The sequence below is a fragment of the Cebus imitator genome, unplaced genomic scaffold, assembly GCF_001604975.1.
Source record: "Cebus imitator isolate Cc_AM_T3 unplaced genomic scaffold, Cebus_imitator-1.0 Scaffold86, whole genome shotgun sequence".
In the NCBI taxonomy this organism is placed as follows: Eukaryota; Metazoa; Chordata; class Mammalia; order Primates; family Cebidae; genus Cebus; species Cebus imitator.
In genome coordinates, this window is record NW_016107401.1 from 87,068 (window position 1) to 106,653 (window position 19,586).

At 35.3% G+C, this 19,586-nt stretch overlaps 1 protein-coding gene across 2 annotated transcripts in view; it reads left to right on the plus strand.

Moving 5' to 3' along the window:
• GABRG2 (gamma-aminobutyric acid type A receptor subunit gamma2) overlaps positions 1-14,833 on the plus strand; it is a 93,103-nt gene extending 78,270 nt beyond the window's left edge. Inside the window, exons 7-10 of one of the 2 annotated variants that reach the window (XM_017534450.2) lie at positions 1,516-1,668; positions 8,181-8,386; positions 11,023-11,046; positions 12,385-14,833. In XM_017534450.2, the coding sequence (XP_017389939.1) occupies positions 1,516-1,668; positions 8,181-8,386; positions 11,023-11,046; positions 12,385-12,660 (659 nt within the window). In that variant the 3' untranslated portion in view covers positions 12,661-14,833. The remainder of the gene's footprint in view (positions 1-1,515; positions 1,669-8,180; positions 8,387-11,022; positions 11,047-12,384) is intronic. The other variant, XM_017534451.2, reaches the window with a different exon arrangement.
• The last annotated feature ends 4,753 nt before the right edge of the window (positions 14,834-19,586 follow it).

Sequence of the window (19,586 nt, forward strand, 5' to 3'; positions counted from 1 at the left end):
CACTGTTAAAGATCATTCAAAACCCCACTTAGGAAACATTGCAAGGTTAGAGGACAGTCTACTCCCTCAAAGAGCAGCCAATAAAGGGCTATTTCAGCAGCTTTGAGGGGCATGGGGTGAAGCTTGAGAGTCGAAAAGAAAAACTAGACTGAGTAGTGATAACTCACCCTGCTAAGTCAATCTTCTCTGCTTAAGGCTTCTAGGGCACCTTATTTTCAAATCAGATTAAATCAGCCAAATAAGTAGATAAATGTAGGCACAAAGCCAAGTAATTAAGCTAAAAGATATGATTTGAATTTAATTATCTATGTATTTTGGGGCAAAATATAATTTAGCCAAAAAAATAAATAAATAAAAGGGACAACATTTGAAAAGCTATCTCATTTATTCACCTCACATTGTAAGTGAAGAAACAATATTTGAAACTGATGTTCTCTGAGTATTAAAAGATGTATAGTAACTGGGATGTGTTTCTGTAGCGTATTTTCTGATTTTAAAATTCAAATGCTTTAAAACTTTGCTTGGAATGATTCAAAGTGAAGGACATGGAATTTTAACAGCAACATATGCATCATGATTTTAAGAAATCAGAGACTTCAAATTGTGTCACAATGAATTGTTCTCATACCTTGCTATATGGTTATTCCTTTATTCCTTGAGTACCTTGTCTTAACATAGTCTCTGGATTATTTACATAAATTTCTCTTTTTAATTCAAATGTTCCATAATATATCTTCTTTATTTTTAGAGGCTTTTTACGTGTAAAATTTAAAAAGGCATTCATTCATTTGCACGATTACTTGACAAATGTTACTTAATGCCTGTCTGGAGTCATGCAGAATGCTAAGTACTGGCTTGCAATGGTAGGCTTAAATGGGCACTGTTTGTGGACTCATGCAGATGGAGTCCAATAGGGGGACAGATACTGCGGAATGAACACTTAAAATTTAAAGTAACTGCTGTAAAGGAAAGCCATATGATTCAATGACCATGTGAAAAATGTCTCATCAAAGGAATTTAGTTATAAATTCTGAGTAAAATATTTATTTATTTGTGTCAAGCACCAGGATATTCCTCTCTGATCTTTATAGATAAGATTTTGTCCTAAGAAATAAGAGGAAATTGTTACAAAACCTAGAATGAATGCAGACAAGATATGCACAGTGTAGAAATACAGTTCCCTGCCATCCTCAGCACACATACATTTTTATAATGTTTGTGAAATGGGAAGAGAAGACATCAGAAATCATCTGAAAGAAGAAAATAAGGTCAATATGCTAAAAATGTTTCCTTCCATCGAGTAGATAAATCGCTTCTAAAAGGGTCAGGATTCAGTTCAGGTTGTGTTTCGTTTTTGTTTTTTAACCCAAGTGGGCAAAAATAGTTTTTAACATATCACTTGTAGAAAACTCTCAATTTAAATGTGTGTGCAAGATTATTGAATACATGCTTATTTTTAAATGCTTTCCAGTGATTGATAAAATGTTGTATGGTGCCATCTTTGTTCTGTTCCAGGAGATTATGTGGTCATGTGTGTCTACTTTGATCTGAGCAGAAGAATGGGATACTTTACCATCCAGACCTATATCCCCTGCACACTCATTGTCGTCCTATCCTGGGTGTCTTTCTGGATCAATAAGGATGCTGTTCCAGCCAGAACATCTTTAGGTGAGACATCTTGGTTTATGTTGCAGTTTCTTAAGATAAGTACCAAATACAAGTAATTTTTATTTCTTTTTCTATGTTGATCTGCTTTAAATTTAGTCAGCAATTACATAGAAATATCATTTGTTTTATATTCAAGAGAACTGGATTTTTTAATAAATAGTATTTAATGTTTTCTACTTCTGTAGTTTGGTTCTTCTTAATTACCTTGACACGTTTTCTTGAGTAACTTTTCTTAAGAAATTTTAGCTAACTATTTTTTAAAACCCTTTTAATACTAACCTATTTGTTTGTTTAGGTCTCTGGGTAATAGACTGAAGCTACTCACACCAGCGCTTGAAAGCTGATTGTGTTTATCTCTTCCTAACTTCATCACTTTCTGTGATGTCAGATTGGTAGTTAATTAGCCAAGGTGGAAATATTAACAACATGGAACCAATAAAAATCAGGGCCTTCTTTTTTCTGGAGTTAATTGTTACACATTTACCAGCACACCATTGGCTGTTGGCTATTTCCTACATGTGTAATTACTGGGATCACATTTGAAGTAACTGACTCTTTACAGAAGAGCCATTGAAAAAAGCATTTTTGAGAAAACATATTTACCTGTGAAATTTTTATGGGAAAAGAGACTTTTAACTTTGCTCAATCTAATATACATGGTGATCTTTGCCTTGACTTTTCACATCTTTTTCTTCCCATGGGGAAGATGTCTCACGCAGACTAAAACAAAGCCCAACACATGGAAAATTTTAAACCTTAACTAAAAATAAAGCTAGTGAGAGATGAATAAATTCAACACCCTTTCATCAGCTATGTAAAACCTAGAACCATATCTCTTGCTAACTCTGTCTAAAGAGGCAGTAGTGTATAATAGCTAGGAAATTGGGTTTTGAAGTCCCACAAATCTGGGTTTGACATAACACATTTAGTATAACTTTGGAATGTCATTTAATCTCTAATTCACAGTTTCCTCACATATAAACCTGCATCATTTCCTGTACCTAACTTATTGGGTTCTACTAGGGTTAGATAAGTTATTCGATGCAAAGTGCAGTAACATAGTAAAGCCTCAGAAATGTTGGCTACTATAGTCATTTTCTGACAAAATGGTATGTACTAAGTTATTAAGCTGAGGGCAGAAGTGATTACTGGAGGAAAAAAGACATTATTTGCATATCTGTCCTCTTCCAAACCTAATTTAGTTTCCCATCTGTTTCAAAAGGAAGTTATTTTGATTTTTTCTGTTATATGTGGTACTTTGTGTTACAAGTCCTTCTCAAAAATTAAAATATCTTGTCTAATGCTACATGCTGAAACAAACCCCAAATATGTTGAGCCTATTACTTTAGGATTATTACTTGTCACTGTGAGTGAAATGTACTGCATTACATGCTTCTATTTCTCTCTCATCAGAATGTGAGTCTTGTACCTCTCTAGTACAGTACCTCAAATAATTGTTTAATTGATGTATACACTTATGAGTGGATGGAACAAATATATTGACATATGCCAATCATCCTTTTCCCAAAAACATTTTAAGGAAGAGATTTCCAATCAATCTCTCCTCTTGAACCTGGATTCTTGCTGGCCAAAATCTCTCTTATGATTGCTTGGGTAGCTCATTTAACCCACCAGTAAATAAGTATTCACTGGCAAGAGATCATGGTGGAAGAAGAGATCAAGGTGAGTGACTTAAGGAATGAGAGAGAGGCCCTTGAGCAAATAGCAGATAGGTGCTTCTGTTTGTTTGTAATTTGTAAGTCAGAAATGCGCAATACGGTCTCTATGTGTTTTCTATTCTTCACAACACCTGCATGTAGAAGTTGCTGTACTGATCGTTGTTATCACAGTTTTTAGAGCTGAGCTAAGGAAGTAGAGGTGCTGCAAGGACACAAGATCACAACATAAGGAGGTGGTAGATCTGCACCTCAGCAGATGGGACATAGGTTTGCTCTGGGTGGGAGGCCTTGTTGAAGGCCAATTGTGGATACAGGTGAGAAGCTGAGCTGAGCCAGTTTCTGTATTTTAACTTTGCTGTCTCACTTTTCTAGATCAGTGCTCTTTGAATTTAATTGCACATTTAAGTCACTAGAGGACTTTTTAAAGTGCAAATGATTTAGTTCAACCCCAAGAAATGCTTATCTAATGTGTCTAGAACATGACTTAGGATTGAAAAACAACAACTGGAAACCATCATTCTCAACAAACTGACACAAAAACAGAAAACCAAACACTGCATGTTCTCACTCATGAGTGGGTGCTAAACGATGAGAACACATGGACATAGGGAGGAAACATCACACAACGGGGCCTGACAGGTGGGGAGCTAGGGGAGGAATAGCAGGGGGAGGGAGGATTGGGGAAGGATAGCATTGGGAGAAATACCTAATGTAGATGACGGGTGATGGATGCAGCAAACCATCACCATGGCATGTATATACCTATGTAACAAACCTGCATGATCTGCACATGTACCCCAGAACTTAAAGTATGATAAATAAATTTTTTAGAAAAAGAAAAACAACAACAAAATCCCCAGGTGATTCAAATGTGCAGTCACCTTTTAGAATACTGCTCTAGATTTCATTCAGTCCTGTTACTTTTTCCAGTGTTTACAATTCAGTTAAATGAGATGACCTTAAACACCTGTAGGCTTTAAGCTTCTTGCCATAGAACAGTTAGGCCAAGTTGTTTGATGAATAAGATAAATTTATCCATGTAGCTCAGAGACACTGCCTGTTTTCACAGAGTCCTAGGGTATGGGCAGCCAACATCTTGGAGCATATAAAAGTGAATGTAGTTTGGTGCCCAGGTGGTAGTTGGTGAGGCATATTCCTGGCGTAGTAACAATGAATGAAATGAAAATAACATTTGGTATTTTTCACCCAGCTGATTTGAGGTGAAGTAACATCCTGAAGAGCTTACTTCATGCCAGGGGCAGAGGAACTGGTAAAAGCTATGGATATATTTCATCTACCTAGCTAAGAAAAGTCTTATTTACTTATGAGAATTGAAACTGTCTTATTGTTGGTTGAGAAGCCAGTTAAAACCATCACTGCTCTGCCTCTCATTATTGATGTCATTGCAGTTCTCTTTCCTGTGGCTCCAGGCACAGCCCTGAAAATATCATGAGGCAGTTCTTCAAGAGTTTACTTTTACATGGCTGTGATGAATGTCTGTGTAGCCTAAATAACATTTTCCCAATTTGCTGGATCAATGTTTAACTTGCATGTCAGAATTTGTTTCTCCCAAATTATCACATCCCACATTTTTGATAAATGAACTCATCTGTGATATCTACCACAAATACTGATATGTCCACTTGTCAAGGGTCAAGTATGGCCTCAGGCCTGGTTGTAAAACAAAGGTCAAGGTGCCAATTTAGTCTTTCAATCCTCTGCAAAAATATCAGTTGTGATTAGGTACAATGAGAATCTTTTACATGAATTAGTGCATAGACAACTTAATTAAATATTTTTAGTTTAAGAAATAAAACTTTCCAATACCTAATATTTATTGGGATTTTAGTAGGTATTGGTACCCTGTGCTCATTTTTAAATTTAATCTTCCCAAGAGACTTATAAGGTTCCCCATCACTACCACCAGCACCCCTAGTTTATAGATGAGGATCTCAAACCTCCTTAATGTTCTACCCTGACAACATGGAAGACCCCAGACCTATATCACCTCCCCAGTCAGGAATCTACAATAGATCCCATCTGTCTAGCGCTTCATGCTGCATATTTTTCATTTATTTATGGGGCTAAAATACTGTGTCTCCGAGCACCGCATTTGAAGCCAGGCTGCCTAGGTTTGTATCTCATCTCCCGTCACTTACTATCTTGAGCAAGTTTTTATTCTTCCAATGCTCAATGTTTGTCACATGTAATAATAATAATAATCATTATATTATAGAATCATTGTGAGGCTCTTGTGAGATAAAGTGCTTGACACAGTACCTGGCCAAAGGAAAAGATCAGTAAATGTTAGCTACTGTTGTTTGCAATTAAAACTATCTCCCAAAAGTCATAATTATGGATTCCTATTCTCAAATGTAGATTGAGCACCTTTGATCTTTCGTGTATGTACTATGCATTGATTCGCTGTTTCACCCTTTCATTGAACAAATATTTACTGAGTCCCAGCATGCTGCTCCACTGTAGGGTTATAATAGTCATCAAGACAGATTCTGTTGTCATAGAGTATACAGACTAGAAAGGGAGATTGGTTATTATGTAATTGGTAATAGTATAGAAAAAGGACAATGGTATTTATAAACGTAGTTCCCTTGATCACCTCTTTCTTCTATTAAAGGCTACCCTTCCTCTATAGTTATTTCAATCAACGTTAGTGTTTCCACTCTCTGGAATTTCATAACACAATATGTATTTAGGAAACTTTCACAGTAAGCTGCAATTAAATGACCCAAGAGAACCACATAATTCTTGGAAATGTACCTAACCTCTTCAAAAATGACTCTGACAAAGACTTGAAAATGATTAGAAAGATAATGGCAATTTTATCTCCTCTTACTCATCCTTTTTTCAAGAGTGTTTCTTCTAAGCATATTCTACCAGTTACCTACTTCATAGAGAATAAAACCTTTTCTTCTTTTCCTGTATGTTACTGGGGCTTTTCTCTGAATCGTCCTCTTCTCTTTCTCTTCTAGTCTCTCTACCTGTTTTGTCCTAGTTTCCCTAGCACTGCTGTTTGAGACAGGAGAATCTGACTGTCCCCCAGAAGTTTCTTGGTTAGCAGTAATAGTTATAATTGCACATCATTAAATAATGGAAACTTCGTTCTTTTTTTCTTTTCTGTCCCCCGTAGGAAATATAAATCACAAACCTGGAGATGATAAAGTGTGAGATTACTGCTTTTAGAGTACAGAAAGATGCTTCCACTCAGGATTAGAAATTCTGAACTAGAATTGTAGATTAATAAGCTAGGTGGACCTTCAAAGAGTTAGTCCAACAGATGAGAAAACTGAGGCCTAGACTGTTAAGATGATTTACATTCCTATGGCCTATTTGAATACTTGAATACTAGAACCTATTTGAATACTGAATCCATGTATTTGAATCCTGAATACTAGAACATATTTGCATACTGAATCCGTGTTGCCTTTAATATAAATAACACGGCTTTATTTATTTATTTTTTTTTGAGATGGAGTCTTGCTCTGTCACTCAGGCTGGAGTGCAGTGGTACAATCTCGGCTTATTGCAACTTGTGCCTCCTCGATTCAAACAATTCTTCTGCCTCAGTCCCTGCTAGTAGCTGGGATTACAGGCAAGCACCACCATGCCCAGCTAATTTTTTACATTTTTAGTAGAGACACAGTTTTGCCATGTTGGCCAAGCTAGTCTCGAATTCTGACCTCAGGTGTTGCACCTGCCTTGGATTCCCAAAGTGCTGGGATGACAGACATTGAGCCACCGCGCCTGGCCAGTAACAGAACTTTTACTCAGGAATGCTCTTTATCCTTCTCTGGCTGATGAATATAGGTTGTCTTGATATTGTTCTCTGTCACTAAACAACCACTGGAGAGGACAGGTTTGCTTAGGTGCTGTTGTATAATTAGCAAAATAAGAGCTTTGAAATCAAACATTTAATTTCTGTGTTCAGTTCTGTCTGATACTTACTAACTATTGGATGTGGCGCTGGTCCTTTAGCCTTGTTCTTCTCATCTATAAAATTAGAATGAAAATACCTGCTGTGAAGATTCAACGAAACAGTGTACATAAAGTACTTATCATGGCGCTTGACAGGAGGAAGTTTTCAGTAAATATTACTTATTATGCTACTTGTGACATACTTATTTTAATCCTATAATAATCTAAAAGAATTTATCAATCAGAGCATGTCATTTACACATAACCCACCTCCTCTACTTAGCATCTTTGAATAATTTCTCTTTGTACCTTGAATAAAATGTAAACTGTTTGGATGTGCCACATTTTATAAATTTTTTATTTTATTTTATTTTTTTACTAAAATCACCTTAATCTTCTTGTCCCTCTCCAGGTGCCAGGCCTTCTAAAAATTTAAAAACAGACAAAATTTATCTTTCTCAGAACCCTCCCTTAATTTAATAATAATCAAAAATTTAGTTTCTTCTTAGATTTAAGCTTCACTTTAAACACTAACTCCTCAAAAAAGTCTTCTCTGAGCATTCCATCTCACTAGATTCTCATATCCCTGTATTCTCCATGGCACATACCATAATGTGACATTATACTTTTCTTTGTTGACTTGATTCACAGTGTATCTCTCTCACTAAAATATAAGGTACATAAAGGCCAGAGCAAATCCAGTGTTTATCATTTCAACTGATGTATAGAAGACAGGCAATAAATATTTGTAAATAATGTGAATTAATTCCACTTATACCTCCTCTCCCATTACAGAAACTGTCTATCAGAAGTCATGAAACAAGTGTAGTCTCACAAGTGACACAGTTACCCAATTTGCTCATGCAATCACATGACCTGTTTCATTGATCCTCTCTTCAGGTATCACCACTGTCCTGACAATGACCACCCTCAGCACCATTGCTCGGAAATCGCTCCCCAAAGTCTCCTATGTAACAGCAATGGATCTCTTTGTATCTGTTTGTTTCATCTTTGTCTTCTCTGCTTTGGTGGAGTATGGCACCTTGCATTATTTTGTCAGCAACCGGAAACCAAGCAAGGATAAAGATAAAAAGAAGAAAAACCCTGTATGTATCATTTCCTATTGGGATCACTGAAATTTTCATGATTTTGGTTTAGTTTGTTTTCATTAGTCTATCTGCAGGCTAAGGTTCAGCAGTTTGGGCTCCAAGATGAAAACAGAATGCATGAGTATAGCCAGGCCATAAGGATTCATTTATGATCATTAATTACTTGAGAGAGACTCGGGCCTGATTCTGTTTTTCTCTCTATGTCAGAATTCTTATACAGATATAATGACCTGCTCTATTTTGTGGAGACTAAAACTATTGTTGAGAAATATATTCATCTTCTATTTGCTATTATTCCAGGTTTCACTGATTTTTCTGCCCTATTACAATTATATATATATATATATATATATATATATATACACACAGATACATATGTGTATATATATATACACATATATATATACACACATACATATACACATATATATGTGTGTATATATATATACACATATATATATATACATATATATACACATATATATGTGTGTATATATATATATATATATATATATATTTTTTGAGATACAGTGTCACTCTGTCGCCCAGGCTGGAGTGCAGTGGCATGATCTTGGCTCACTGCAACTTCTGCTTCCTGGGTTCAAGAAATTCTCCTGCTTCAGCCTCCTGAGTAGCTGGGACTGTAGGTGCATACCACCAAGGCTGGCTAATTTTTGTATTTTTAGTATACACAGGGTTTCACCATATTGGTCAGCCTGGTCTCGAACTCCTGATCTCAGGTGATCCACCCACCTCAGCTTTCTGAAGTGCTAGTATCACAGGCATGGCCACTGTGCCCTACCATAATAATATTTTTAAATTACTGATGTTTTAAATTAAAACTTCCATCTAAGGCATTCCACTAGGAAGCTATTAGGTCTTTGAAGTTTCAAAGATGACTACATTTCTGCAAAAGATTTAGTGTGTGTGGAAGTGTGGTGTGTGTATTGTCACTAGATAATTTCAATTGATTTCATTCTCAAAATGTATCTTTTTGTTTTTAAAATAAATGATTTACTATTATATGGGCAAATTACTTAGCCTCCTTGAGTTTTTGTTTTTTATTTATATAATGAGTATTAGTTAAAGACACTTGTCTTTTGGTGCTGCCATGAGAAATAAATGTGTCAAGGAAGGGCAAAAACACCCCAAAATATCACATAGTACTCTATACATGAATGTACTTAACATTAGTAGTTGGTGATGACTGTTGATGTTGATGACTTATACAGTTACCAGCCTGGACTGATTTCAGTGTCACATGATTTGAAAACAGGGAGGATGATTTCTACTTGCCAGTAAACTTTAAATGGCAAAGATGAGGCACAAACCCAAAAGCCTAAAGCAGCTGTTTTTTATTGTGGGTGTTGAGGAGAGCACGCAGGTACCCACTTACACACCTGAACAAAGTGGCTGGCTTACAGAAGTGCTGATGAAAGTTAAGGTCCATTCCCTCCCAAGACATGGGCAAAGCAAATCACCTGACCATCCGGGGTTTACAACCTTTCCTGGCCTTCTTCTTTTAGGACCGTAATAGTCTCTAGCTATGCAACCCACAGAGTTTGAAGGCTGAATTGTAAGGAGGGAATTTAGCCGATTCTAGGTTGTATTCTGATACATCTCTAGAAACCCAAGTGAAATACTACAAGAGTAATGTGTCTATTTGAATATAAGACTTTGTAACATATAAAGAAAGAAGCATCATTATTCTTAATTTTAAAAAATGCTTGTCTTTAATTGCTCAAATATTTACAATGCTTTATGCAGTCCTTCCCTTCCCTGTCTATTCTGCCTCTCTCTGACTTTCTATTTTCTCTATCCTTGTTTTATTTTCCTTATTGTGTTGTTTCTGTTTGCTCCCTGTTGTTCACTTTCCATTTCACTCTCCCACAAGAAGGTGGTTCTATTGAGAGTTGGCTTATTACCTGCCAGCTCTAAGAAGGATGTGAGGACTGGCTTTCAAACAAGTTCTGATGAGTCCTTTGGAAAAAGTCCCTTGGCCCTCTCTGTCAGCTATGCCAGAGTGAATTTTTTTGCAGAGATAGAAGTAGATTCCTTAATTCAGGGTCATAGAAATGGCAGAAGAAAAAAAGGCAGAGGAGAACAAGATTAAAATAAAATGAGAAAATGAAATTGCCTGAGAATTTCATGCACTTCTCTTTTCAAGGCAATTAGATGATTTATCAGAGCTACCAAGAAAGTAAACTGGGAATGAGAAGCTGAAAGTTTGTTCCTGTTTAATATGTCTTTTGAATAATTGTGTCAAGACTCACCTATTAAGTTATCCTTGATGATAATTAGAAAATAAAATTATGGTATTTCTAAACAGGGGAACTAGGCAATAGGAAGCTTCCTCACAATGGAACAACTCTGGCTTCTTCAGTCAGATAATCATAGATTAATTTATTTAAAATGTTCTTAGGTAATTACAAAATTCCATTTTTCAACTTTAAGCAAATGTTCTATTCAAAGCTCAGAACTGTCCTTCTGTGTTTATAATTTCAGTTCATTTCACTTACTATGTTTTCAAAATGTATTTTTAATTTATCTTGTCTCTCTCTTTTTTCTTTTCTTTTTTTTCTCCTTTTTATCAAAAACAAATGCAATTCTCTTTTCTGTCTACAAACCCAAAGCTTCTTCGGATGTTTTCCTTCAAGGTATAATGTTTTTGGAATGGAAATTCACTGCATGCAACTGCTAAATTTAACTATTAATGCTTACATGGTGTTTTATTTTATTTTATGCGTAGACATTTAAGCATTCTACTAGGGATAATGCTGGAGAAAGTTCTATAGACTTCTGGAGTTGATTCAGCAACTATACTCTAATTCACATAGGTTTTAATCTTACACCAAGCCCAAAAGTTATAATCCCTATGAAATGTCATAGGTAAAAGAGGCTGCTTTATCCATCAAAGCCAAAAAGAGCTCCCTCTTTTTAAATAAAAGTGGAATCAAGTCTTACTCATTACACCTACCAAGTTTGTACTCTTTTAAAACTAAAATTTAACTGTAAATCCTAGTTCAGAATGGATTGGTTCATTATTGTTTTGTAAACTTAATGATTTCTGTTTTTCTTCATTCTACCTGTAAGTTCTATAAGAAGAATATTCTTTTTGAAAGGCTTTGAGTTAAATTATCCATTCCTTATTTCCAGAGTGATCCCTGGGCCTGTTGGCTCTACTATAATATAATACAATGAGAATTTCTATTCAATTATAGTAGCTGATTCTGAGATGTTAGAGTTTGTTTATGTTATCCTGAAACTAAATCCTCCAAATTAACATTAAACATATCATTTAGTTCTATAGAAATTTAATAATTGGTGTAGCAGGAAATTTACCAAGTAGTAACATGCTCTTCGAAATTTCCATTCATATGTAGGTAAACATTGTTGACATTCTTAAGCTTATGGATAGTGAATGCTAGCAAAAGTATCATAGTCCTTTAAAACATAAGGCATACTTTTGTGGTATAAAATCAGGAACATTCTATATTTCTATAGATTTTAACATTTTCTATTAACAGCATTTAATGCATTTGCTCAGTGTAATGGGTTTTCTATTTGCCTATAACTAAGCATGACACAATATTTGATTTCAGAATTGATGCATTTTTATTTATCTGTTCCACTCACATGCAGCACCATTAAATGCCTTCATGTAACCGACTTCACATCTAATAGTTACTAGAATAAGATTCCATGTAGTTTGATTTAAATCTTTAACTTTGAGTTATTTTGGTGTTCAATCTCCTTGCTATAGCTATTAGCTTGATGATATTATTTTCAGCTGCACTGCTTAAGCTCAAAATTTGAAATCTGCAAATGTGCTATCTTTCTAAGTTCAATTTTACCATTGTAGATCATGATGTCATAGCAATTTCCTGAGTACCCATCTTCAGATTCATCATCACATTGGTGACATTGTGGAAAAACAGTCTAGGATCTCTCAAGTATAACTAACTGATCCCTCTCCTTCCCTATCCTCATCCCAGGCCCCTACCATTGATATCCGCCCAAGATCAGCAACAATTCAAATGAACAATGCTACACACCTTCAAGAGAGAGATGAAGAGTATGGCTATGAGTGTCTGGATGGCAAGGACTGTGCCAGTTTTTTCTGCTGTTTCGAAGATTGTCGAACAGGAGCTTGGAGACATGGGAGGATACATATTCGCATTGCCAAAATGGACTCCTATGCTCGGATCTTCTTCCCTACTGCCTTCTGCCTGTTTAATCTGGTTTATTGGGTCTCCTACCTCTACCTGTGAAGAGGTATGGGTTTTATTGATATGGGTCTTATTCACTGAGTCTCATGGAGAGATGTCTGTTCTAAGTCCACTTAAATAATCCTCTATGTGGTTGATAATGATCTGAATTTGTTTCTATGTCCAAACCTGGTAAATTTTATAATGTCATATTGTTTGTGCCCAACCCTCCATTGGTTAATGTACTTTGAACTTCGATGTTTGCTGTGTTTCAAACCTGCAAGGCAAAGTAAAATTACAGCAAGAACATTCAAACCAAATAAGATATTTTTCAGCTACAGCAACTGAAACAGTGAAAGCCCTGACTATTTACAGTGGTGGTATCCTTACTAGATAAGTAATGCAATTAGACAGAAAAGGTCCAAAACTGTACCCTGTGTTCATTTCGGGTCAAGTTGTCATAAATTTGATCCCAATAGAATACCTCCCTCATTTGAGAAAAATCACAACTCACTTTAAATATGAAAGACTAGTCCAGAGATCTATTATGCCTTTATCTCAAGAGAGACAGAAAATTTACTCCACATTCATGTACAATGATGTAAATATTTCAATAACTTAGAATGCTTCAAGTTTAGTGCATGCATCTCTTTAGATCCCAAATAAATGAAGTTATCATCCTATTGTCTTTTATTTTGTGTCCTTGGGCTATAAAAGAATCCTGAATGTAATGATAAGGATTTGGGTTTGGAAATGGAGGGAGGAATTTCCATTGCCTTCTCCCTCATGCATGAAGATTCGAACAGCTTATTTTTTTCCTTGTATGACATATGACAACACTTTAAGTAAAATATAGACTGAATAATCAACATTTGCCACCTCTAAATATGCCCAATTTCATAACTAGAGTATAAAGTAATTGTATGTGCTTGCCGCTATTTTTTTCTTCCTTTTAGGATGATAGATCATATCAGAACTTATTCTCCATCTCAAGATCTGCTTCTAGTGATTGTGAGTGCCTTGTGGGCAGAATCCTTGTCATTTCCTCTTTGGGTCCATAGCACCTTGCATAGTGCCTGGCACATAGTTGGTGCTCAATAAATATGGTTTGAAGTGAATTGCCCTCATATGCTTCTGGCAAATCTCTGTGCTGGCCTGAAACCAGTGATTCATCTTTTCTCATAGGTGTTGTCAAGTGATATTTGATTTTGTAAAAATAACCAGAAAGATCCAAAGAACTTCAGCTATTTATGTTCATTTTCAAAAATTTCTTTCAGGCAAAGTCCATACTCCTTTTAAAACAATATTTATGTCCTATGTTTATGTATAGAAATGACTCTACTAGGGCATAATTAGAGTTTGTGTATTATTTTTCCAGGTTTGGGGATGAGTCAGTCCTTACCCATCTACAATTTTGTTTGTGAACTTAAAACAGGAATAAGCAAAATTCATACCTGACTAGTGTTCAGAATGTAGTATTCTGTGCTCTGTGAAGAAAACTAAGTACTGAAGATTCGCTTTTAAAAACTGAAAAAAAAATGAATGACTTGCATAGAGGTTGAGCCTATGATTGTGGTCTCATTAGATTATATTGTGATCAAACAAAGCAGTTTCTCCAGACTTAAAACATGGTGAGTTGAGCTCCATCTTCATGTACTCATCCTGAATTTGAATCCTTATTTTTCTAAAATAGCAGCCTTTGTTAATTATTTTTATGGAAATTATTGCTCTCTGTTATAACTAAATTATAGCTAGTATAACTTTACAGATAACCTGAAAAGAGTAAAAAGGAAGAGAGAGCGGCTTTGTCAATATAAAACCATGTAAAGTCATCATCAAGTCATCTGGATGAATCTTGAAACACATTTAGCTGCCAGTTTTACAAACCTTTAATATATCAGTGCTCCAGTATATAACCTCAAACAAATGTAAATAGGATGAATTATTTTCTTGTTTTGAATTGTCAATATATTAAACGTTGACTCTTTGGGAGAGTTGTTGGCAAGTTTCAATGGTGAGAAACATGTTATTGTCAACTTGAAATGTGTTCTGTAATGGGGACACTAAAAAAAGCTAGCTTTCCAATGTGTGCATAGTACTGGCAATATGAATACATATTATATATAATCTAATACCTAATATAAGCTGCTCCCTGTCTATGTATTTGGAAACCTTTTCACAAAGGGAATTGCCTAACATGTGGACTTTTACAATAAAAATGCTGCATTCTAATCCATGGTGGCATCTCAGTAGTCTGGTTGGACTGTTTTATCTCTTTCCTCTCATTTCCCCAAATCCCCTTTCAGTGAGCTTTACTTGTGAGCTGTGTGACTGTGTTTTGTATGGTGGTATTCTTCACCTCAAAACAATTAAGAGAGGCATGTGGGTTACAGAGTGAAGAAGAAAGGCAGACATGTAATAAAGTAAAAATTCAAGCCTTCTCTACCTCAAGAATTTCAGTGTGGTTTAACATTCACTCCAGTACCAGACAAAGTTGGGATCCCAGCTTTAGTATTCACCAGTTGTTTGACAATTGTCAACTCAGCCTTTAGAATCCTCCATTAAAAATGATTTATGTATTTGTTCATTTGTTTAGAGACGGGGTCTTCCTCCATCACTCAGACTGAAGTGCAGTGGTACAATCATAGCACACTAGCCTCAAACTTCTGAACTTAGATTTTCCTTCTGCCTCAACCTCCTGAATAGCTGGAACTACAGACGCATGCCACCATGCCCAGCTAGAAGTCTCCATTTTAGCAGCTATGAATTAGATATAATAATGCTAACCTATGTAGTGACACTCAACAAATGGTCAAAAGCTCTCTCCCTCACTTCCAATGCCTTCCATGCACTGCTGTCATGCTCCCTTCACCCTATCAAGCTAGCTTCCCTAATAGAATCCAGCATTAGGCATATAAGCCTTTAAGTGACTCTACATCACTCTGTTTTATTTTTAGGGGATATTTGCATTGCAAACCTTTTAAACTATATGTTGGAAATTCATGTCTCAGTGGAAAAGAAAAAAACCTACACATTACATTAGTTATTTTTAAGGCCAAAGGACTGTTATTTGTATCCCCCAAATTTACAAATATATGAAGTTGCTTAGACCTATGCCAGAGACAAAGTCATGTTTTCTTGAAGTCTTTTGAAATTCTTTCAAGAATATAATATAAACTTCACAACACCATCCTCTGCCCCATTCTCTTGACCCCTCCTGTCTCCTTGCATCTAATTTAAACATCTATTTCTCACCTTCCAGACATATAAAAATATAGTTTTCACTTAGATGTTGTCTGCTGTCTAACTCAATCCTTTAACTTTAGCTGAGTGTATATCTAATATATTGCCTTCATTCCTAATATTAAGTCTCAATATTATTCCGACTAGTAGCAACAATTTTTGTCTGCAATGAAGGTCAAATTAAGTTAACCAAATGATGTGGTCTTCAGGGATTATGTCAAAATTTGCTATCTCTATGATTTGTCACTATGAATCTTTGTCAAAGGTGTAGAATATGGGGGAATGACCTAAGCCAAGAGCTCAGCTATATTTTCTGTGCTCAGTGAACTGCCAAGGTTACACAGCTAGTTAATGGCAGATGAGGGGTTCATCTGAGTATTTCTCTTTCCACTGTGCCTCACAGTGTTTCAGAATTTGTAAGTAAAATTCCGGAATACTTTATCTTTCTGTTAATGTTTTAGGATCTGCCGTACTGCAGGATGCTTGCTTTCTTTGATCTAAACCTCACTTTGACTCACTTTATTGCAATCAGACAGGAATTTTAGAATACCTAGTAACAGAGAGAAGTCAATGGGTTTTGTATTTCTTTTATTCCTTCTCATGCATAATGACCAATTGATATTTAATATTACCCAGACTGCTTTCAGAATGGTGTTTCAAAGAAATATCTTAACAATCCCAGACCTAGAGTTTGCCTTTGTCCTTTAGGGTATGAGACAGTAGACAACCAAAAATTTTTCATGGCTGGGATCTGCAGGCTCATTCTTTCTACTATTTGAGCAAAGTGCTTGGGAGTGATCTAACTCATTATTCTTTCTAAGGTTAGAGATTATAGGGCAATTGCAAAATCCAGTTGTAATTTTCTTTTGCCATATTTTGAATAATAAAGAAATCATTTTTTCTAATTATAGATTGTATAACTAATTGGAAAAGCAGAGGTTCTTGTTACTGATTAACTAGGTTCAAATCTCAGCCCTGTCAACTTTTGTCTGCCTTAGTTTTCTCACCTGAAAAATGGAGATACTATTGGTGTATATCTCAGACTTTATTATAAGGAGAAACTGAGTTAATACCAAAGAATGACTGGATGCTAGTAATTTTCCTCAGTATAGATATGAAGTTTCAGAAAATACAGGGTACAAGGACCATATCTACTTTGCTTAAAAATACTGATCATCATTTGTGAGAACTCTCCTTTCTCATTAGTATATATATATGTCACTGGACCAGGGATAGAAATTTCAGTTAACACCTTGGGATTTCCAAATATTCCTATCTTGATGATATTCAGTTTCTTAGGTAAATGAGACAATTTGGCCCCCTTTTCTCCAAGAGACTTTTATTCAATCACTTCTCTGCTATTTGCTGTGGCCTGATGCTATTGATTACCATCTAACATTTCAACTCTGTTAAATTCTGTCTGTCTCCACACAGCTATCTTGGCTCATTTATCTTATTTCCTCCTTGAGACTTCTCCAAGAAAGTACAATATTCCTAGAATGTCTTTTTCTCTCAACAGATTCAAAAGTCTCTAATTAAAGACTCTACCTGGTCTGTAAAGTCTTCCCAGTTTCACTAAAATTCAATATGCTATTTTCTTTTATCTCTTCCAGTACTTGATGTGAGTTTTAAATGGCCTAATCTTAATGTTTGTCTTAGCTAAATACTTACATTCATCCAATCCTCTTAGTAAATAAAATTAAATGAACAATGCTGTGACAAGAATATGTTATAAATAATTCACTATCAATTTGCATCTTAAATCTGGTTGTTTATCTTCTATCTCCATGCTCTATAAATTTGACTCATAGTTTTTTTTTTTTCTGTGACTTGTATTTTTTATGAGTGTTAAATTAAGTTCCTCATCAAATAAGTTTTCATTAAGCATATATATGTTCTGTTTAATATAAAGCTTTCAGTAAATTCATGCCATGGGCCTAATATAGGGCCCTGTGAATGCCAGAAGAGATAAATTTCAGGTATGCTTGGGCCTGAAATGTCCATAATATGATAGAAGAGTCAGGCGAGAATACAAATAACTATAATAGAGCTGCACACAAGTAGTTGCAGATAGAATAAGTCATTATTCTAACTGTTAGTGAAATCAGAAAAGGGTTTCTCTCTATAAAAAGCATTCCACCACATGTAAGGAGGTCCCATCATTGCTCAAAGGCCACCTTCCTAAAATTACTAAAGAAATCCTATAGACTATTTGAAAACTATGTACAAGTACATAACAATATTGTTCTTAATACATTAGCAAGAGTTAATCACTAAAATAGTACTTATCTTTTTATTTTTGTTTTCCTCCATATATATTTACAGCTGAGGATTTATTTCCCACATATATTTAAACACATAGATTAGATTAGACAGATGAATAGGGGTATAGATATGGATATGTATCTGCTTTGAAGTCTGAGTTTTCCACACAATTATATGTGTGTTGGTGAGGATATTTAACATAACATTTTCTGGCATTCTATTATATCACAGGGCTGTGTCATAATTTATTTACCCAATCGTTTATTTCTGAAAACGTGCATTCTTATTTTTGTTGCTATAAGTAATATTACAAAAATATTTTTGTCCCAGGCAATATATATATATATATATATATATATATATACACACATATATATACATATACGTATAATATACATGCATATATATAAAATATAATACATATTTTATATATATGTGTGTGTGTATATATATATATATATATATATTCCTCTATTTTCATAGAATAAATCCCTAAACATGGGCCTTGTTAAATTAAAATGTATAGGCATTTAGCAATTAGAATCCTGGCAGAAAAAAAACTGTATACTCCAAGGAGTAATTGAAGAAAAATTAATAAAGGGTTACTTACAAAGATGTACACAAGGTTAAAGTCTACCAATTAAAGGATAATTTAGTACAATGGGTCTAGGAGTTATCAACTGAACTAGTTACCTATGTCCATTGTACAAATTACTGTGAACTCAGTGACTTAGAACAACACAAATTCATTATCATATCTGAAGGTCAGAAATTTCAGTGGCTGAGGTCAAGATGTGAGCAAGGCTGCATTCCTTCTGGAGGATGTAGGAGAGAATTGATTTCTTCTCTTCTCTAATGTCTACAGGCCTCTTGAATTCCTTGACTTGTGGCTCATGTTCACCTTCAAAGCCAGCAACTGCATCACTCAAATGTCCATTTCCTTCATCTTTCCTCTGGTTATGACCGCAAGCCTCTTACTTACAAAGACCTATGTACCTTGCACCCACCTAGATAATCCAAGATAATCTCATCTCCAGATCCTTAATGCCTGCAAACTCCCTTTTACCACATAAGATATCATATTTATAGTTTGCAGAGATTCAAACGAGGACATTTTTGCCTACCACACCGCCTTAATCATTAAAGCACAAAAGAAAGGAACAGTTACAGGGCCTAGAAAGAGCTGTAGAACAACTCCACTCAACAGGAGCTGTGACTTTAATACAGCCACTGCCGAACAGTGGACAGTCAAGGAGGGAGAGTAAGAATAAGTACTCAGAATTATTGCTTCTCCTAGCTAAAGTACATGTAATTGGTCAAATCAAATGGAAACCAGCAGACACGGAAATATAGATAGGGTAGGCCAGAGGTCACCCTCATGGGGCATAACATGTGGTGAAGAACTTTGAAGAATGAATCCAGAGAAATGAGTAGAAATGATCCAGAAGCCCTCTTCAAAAGTAAAGGAGACATTTAGGGTT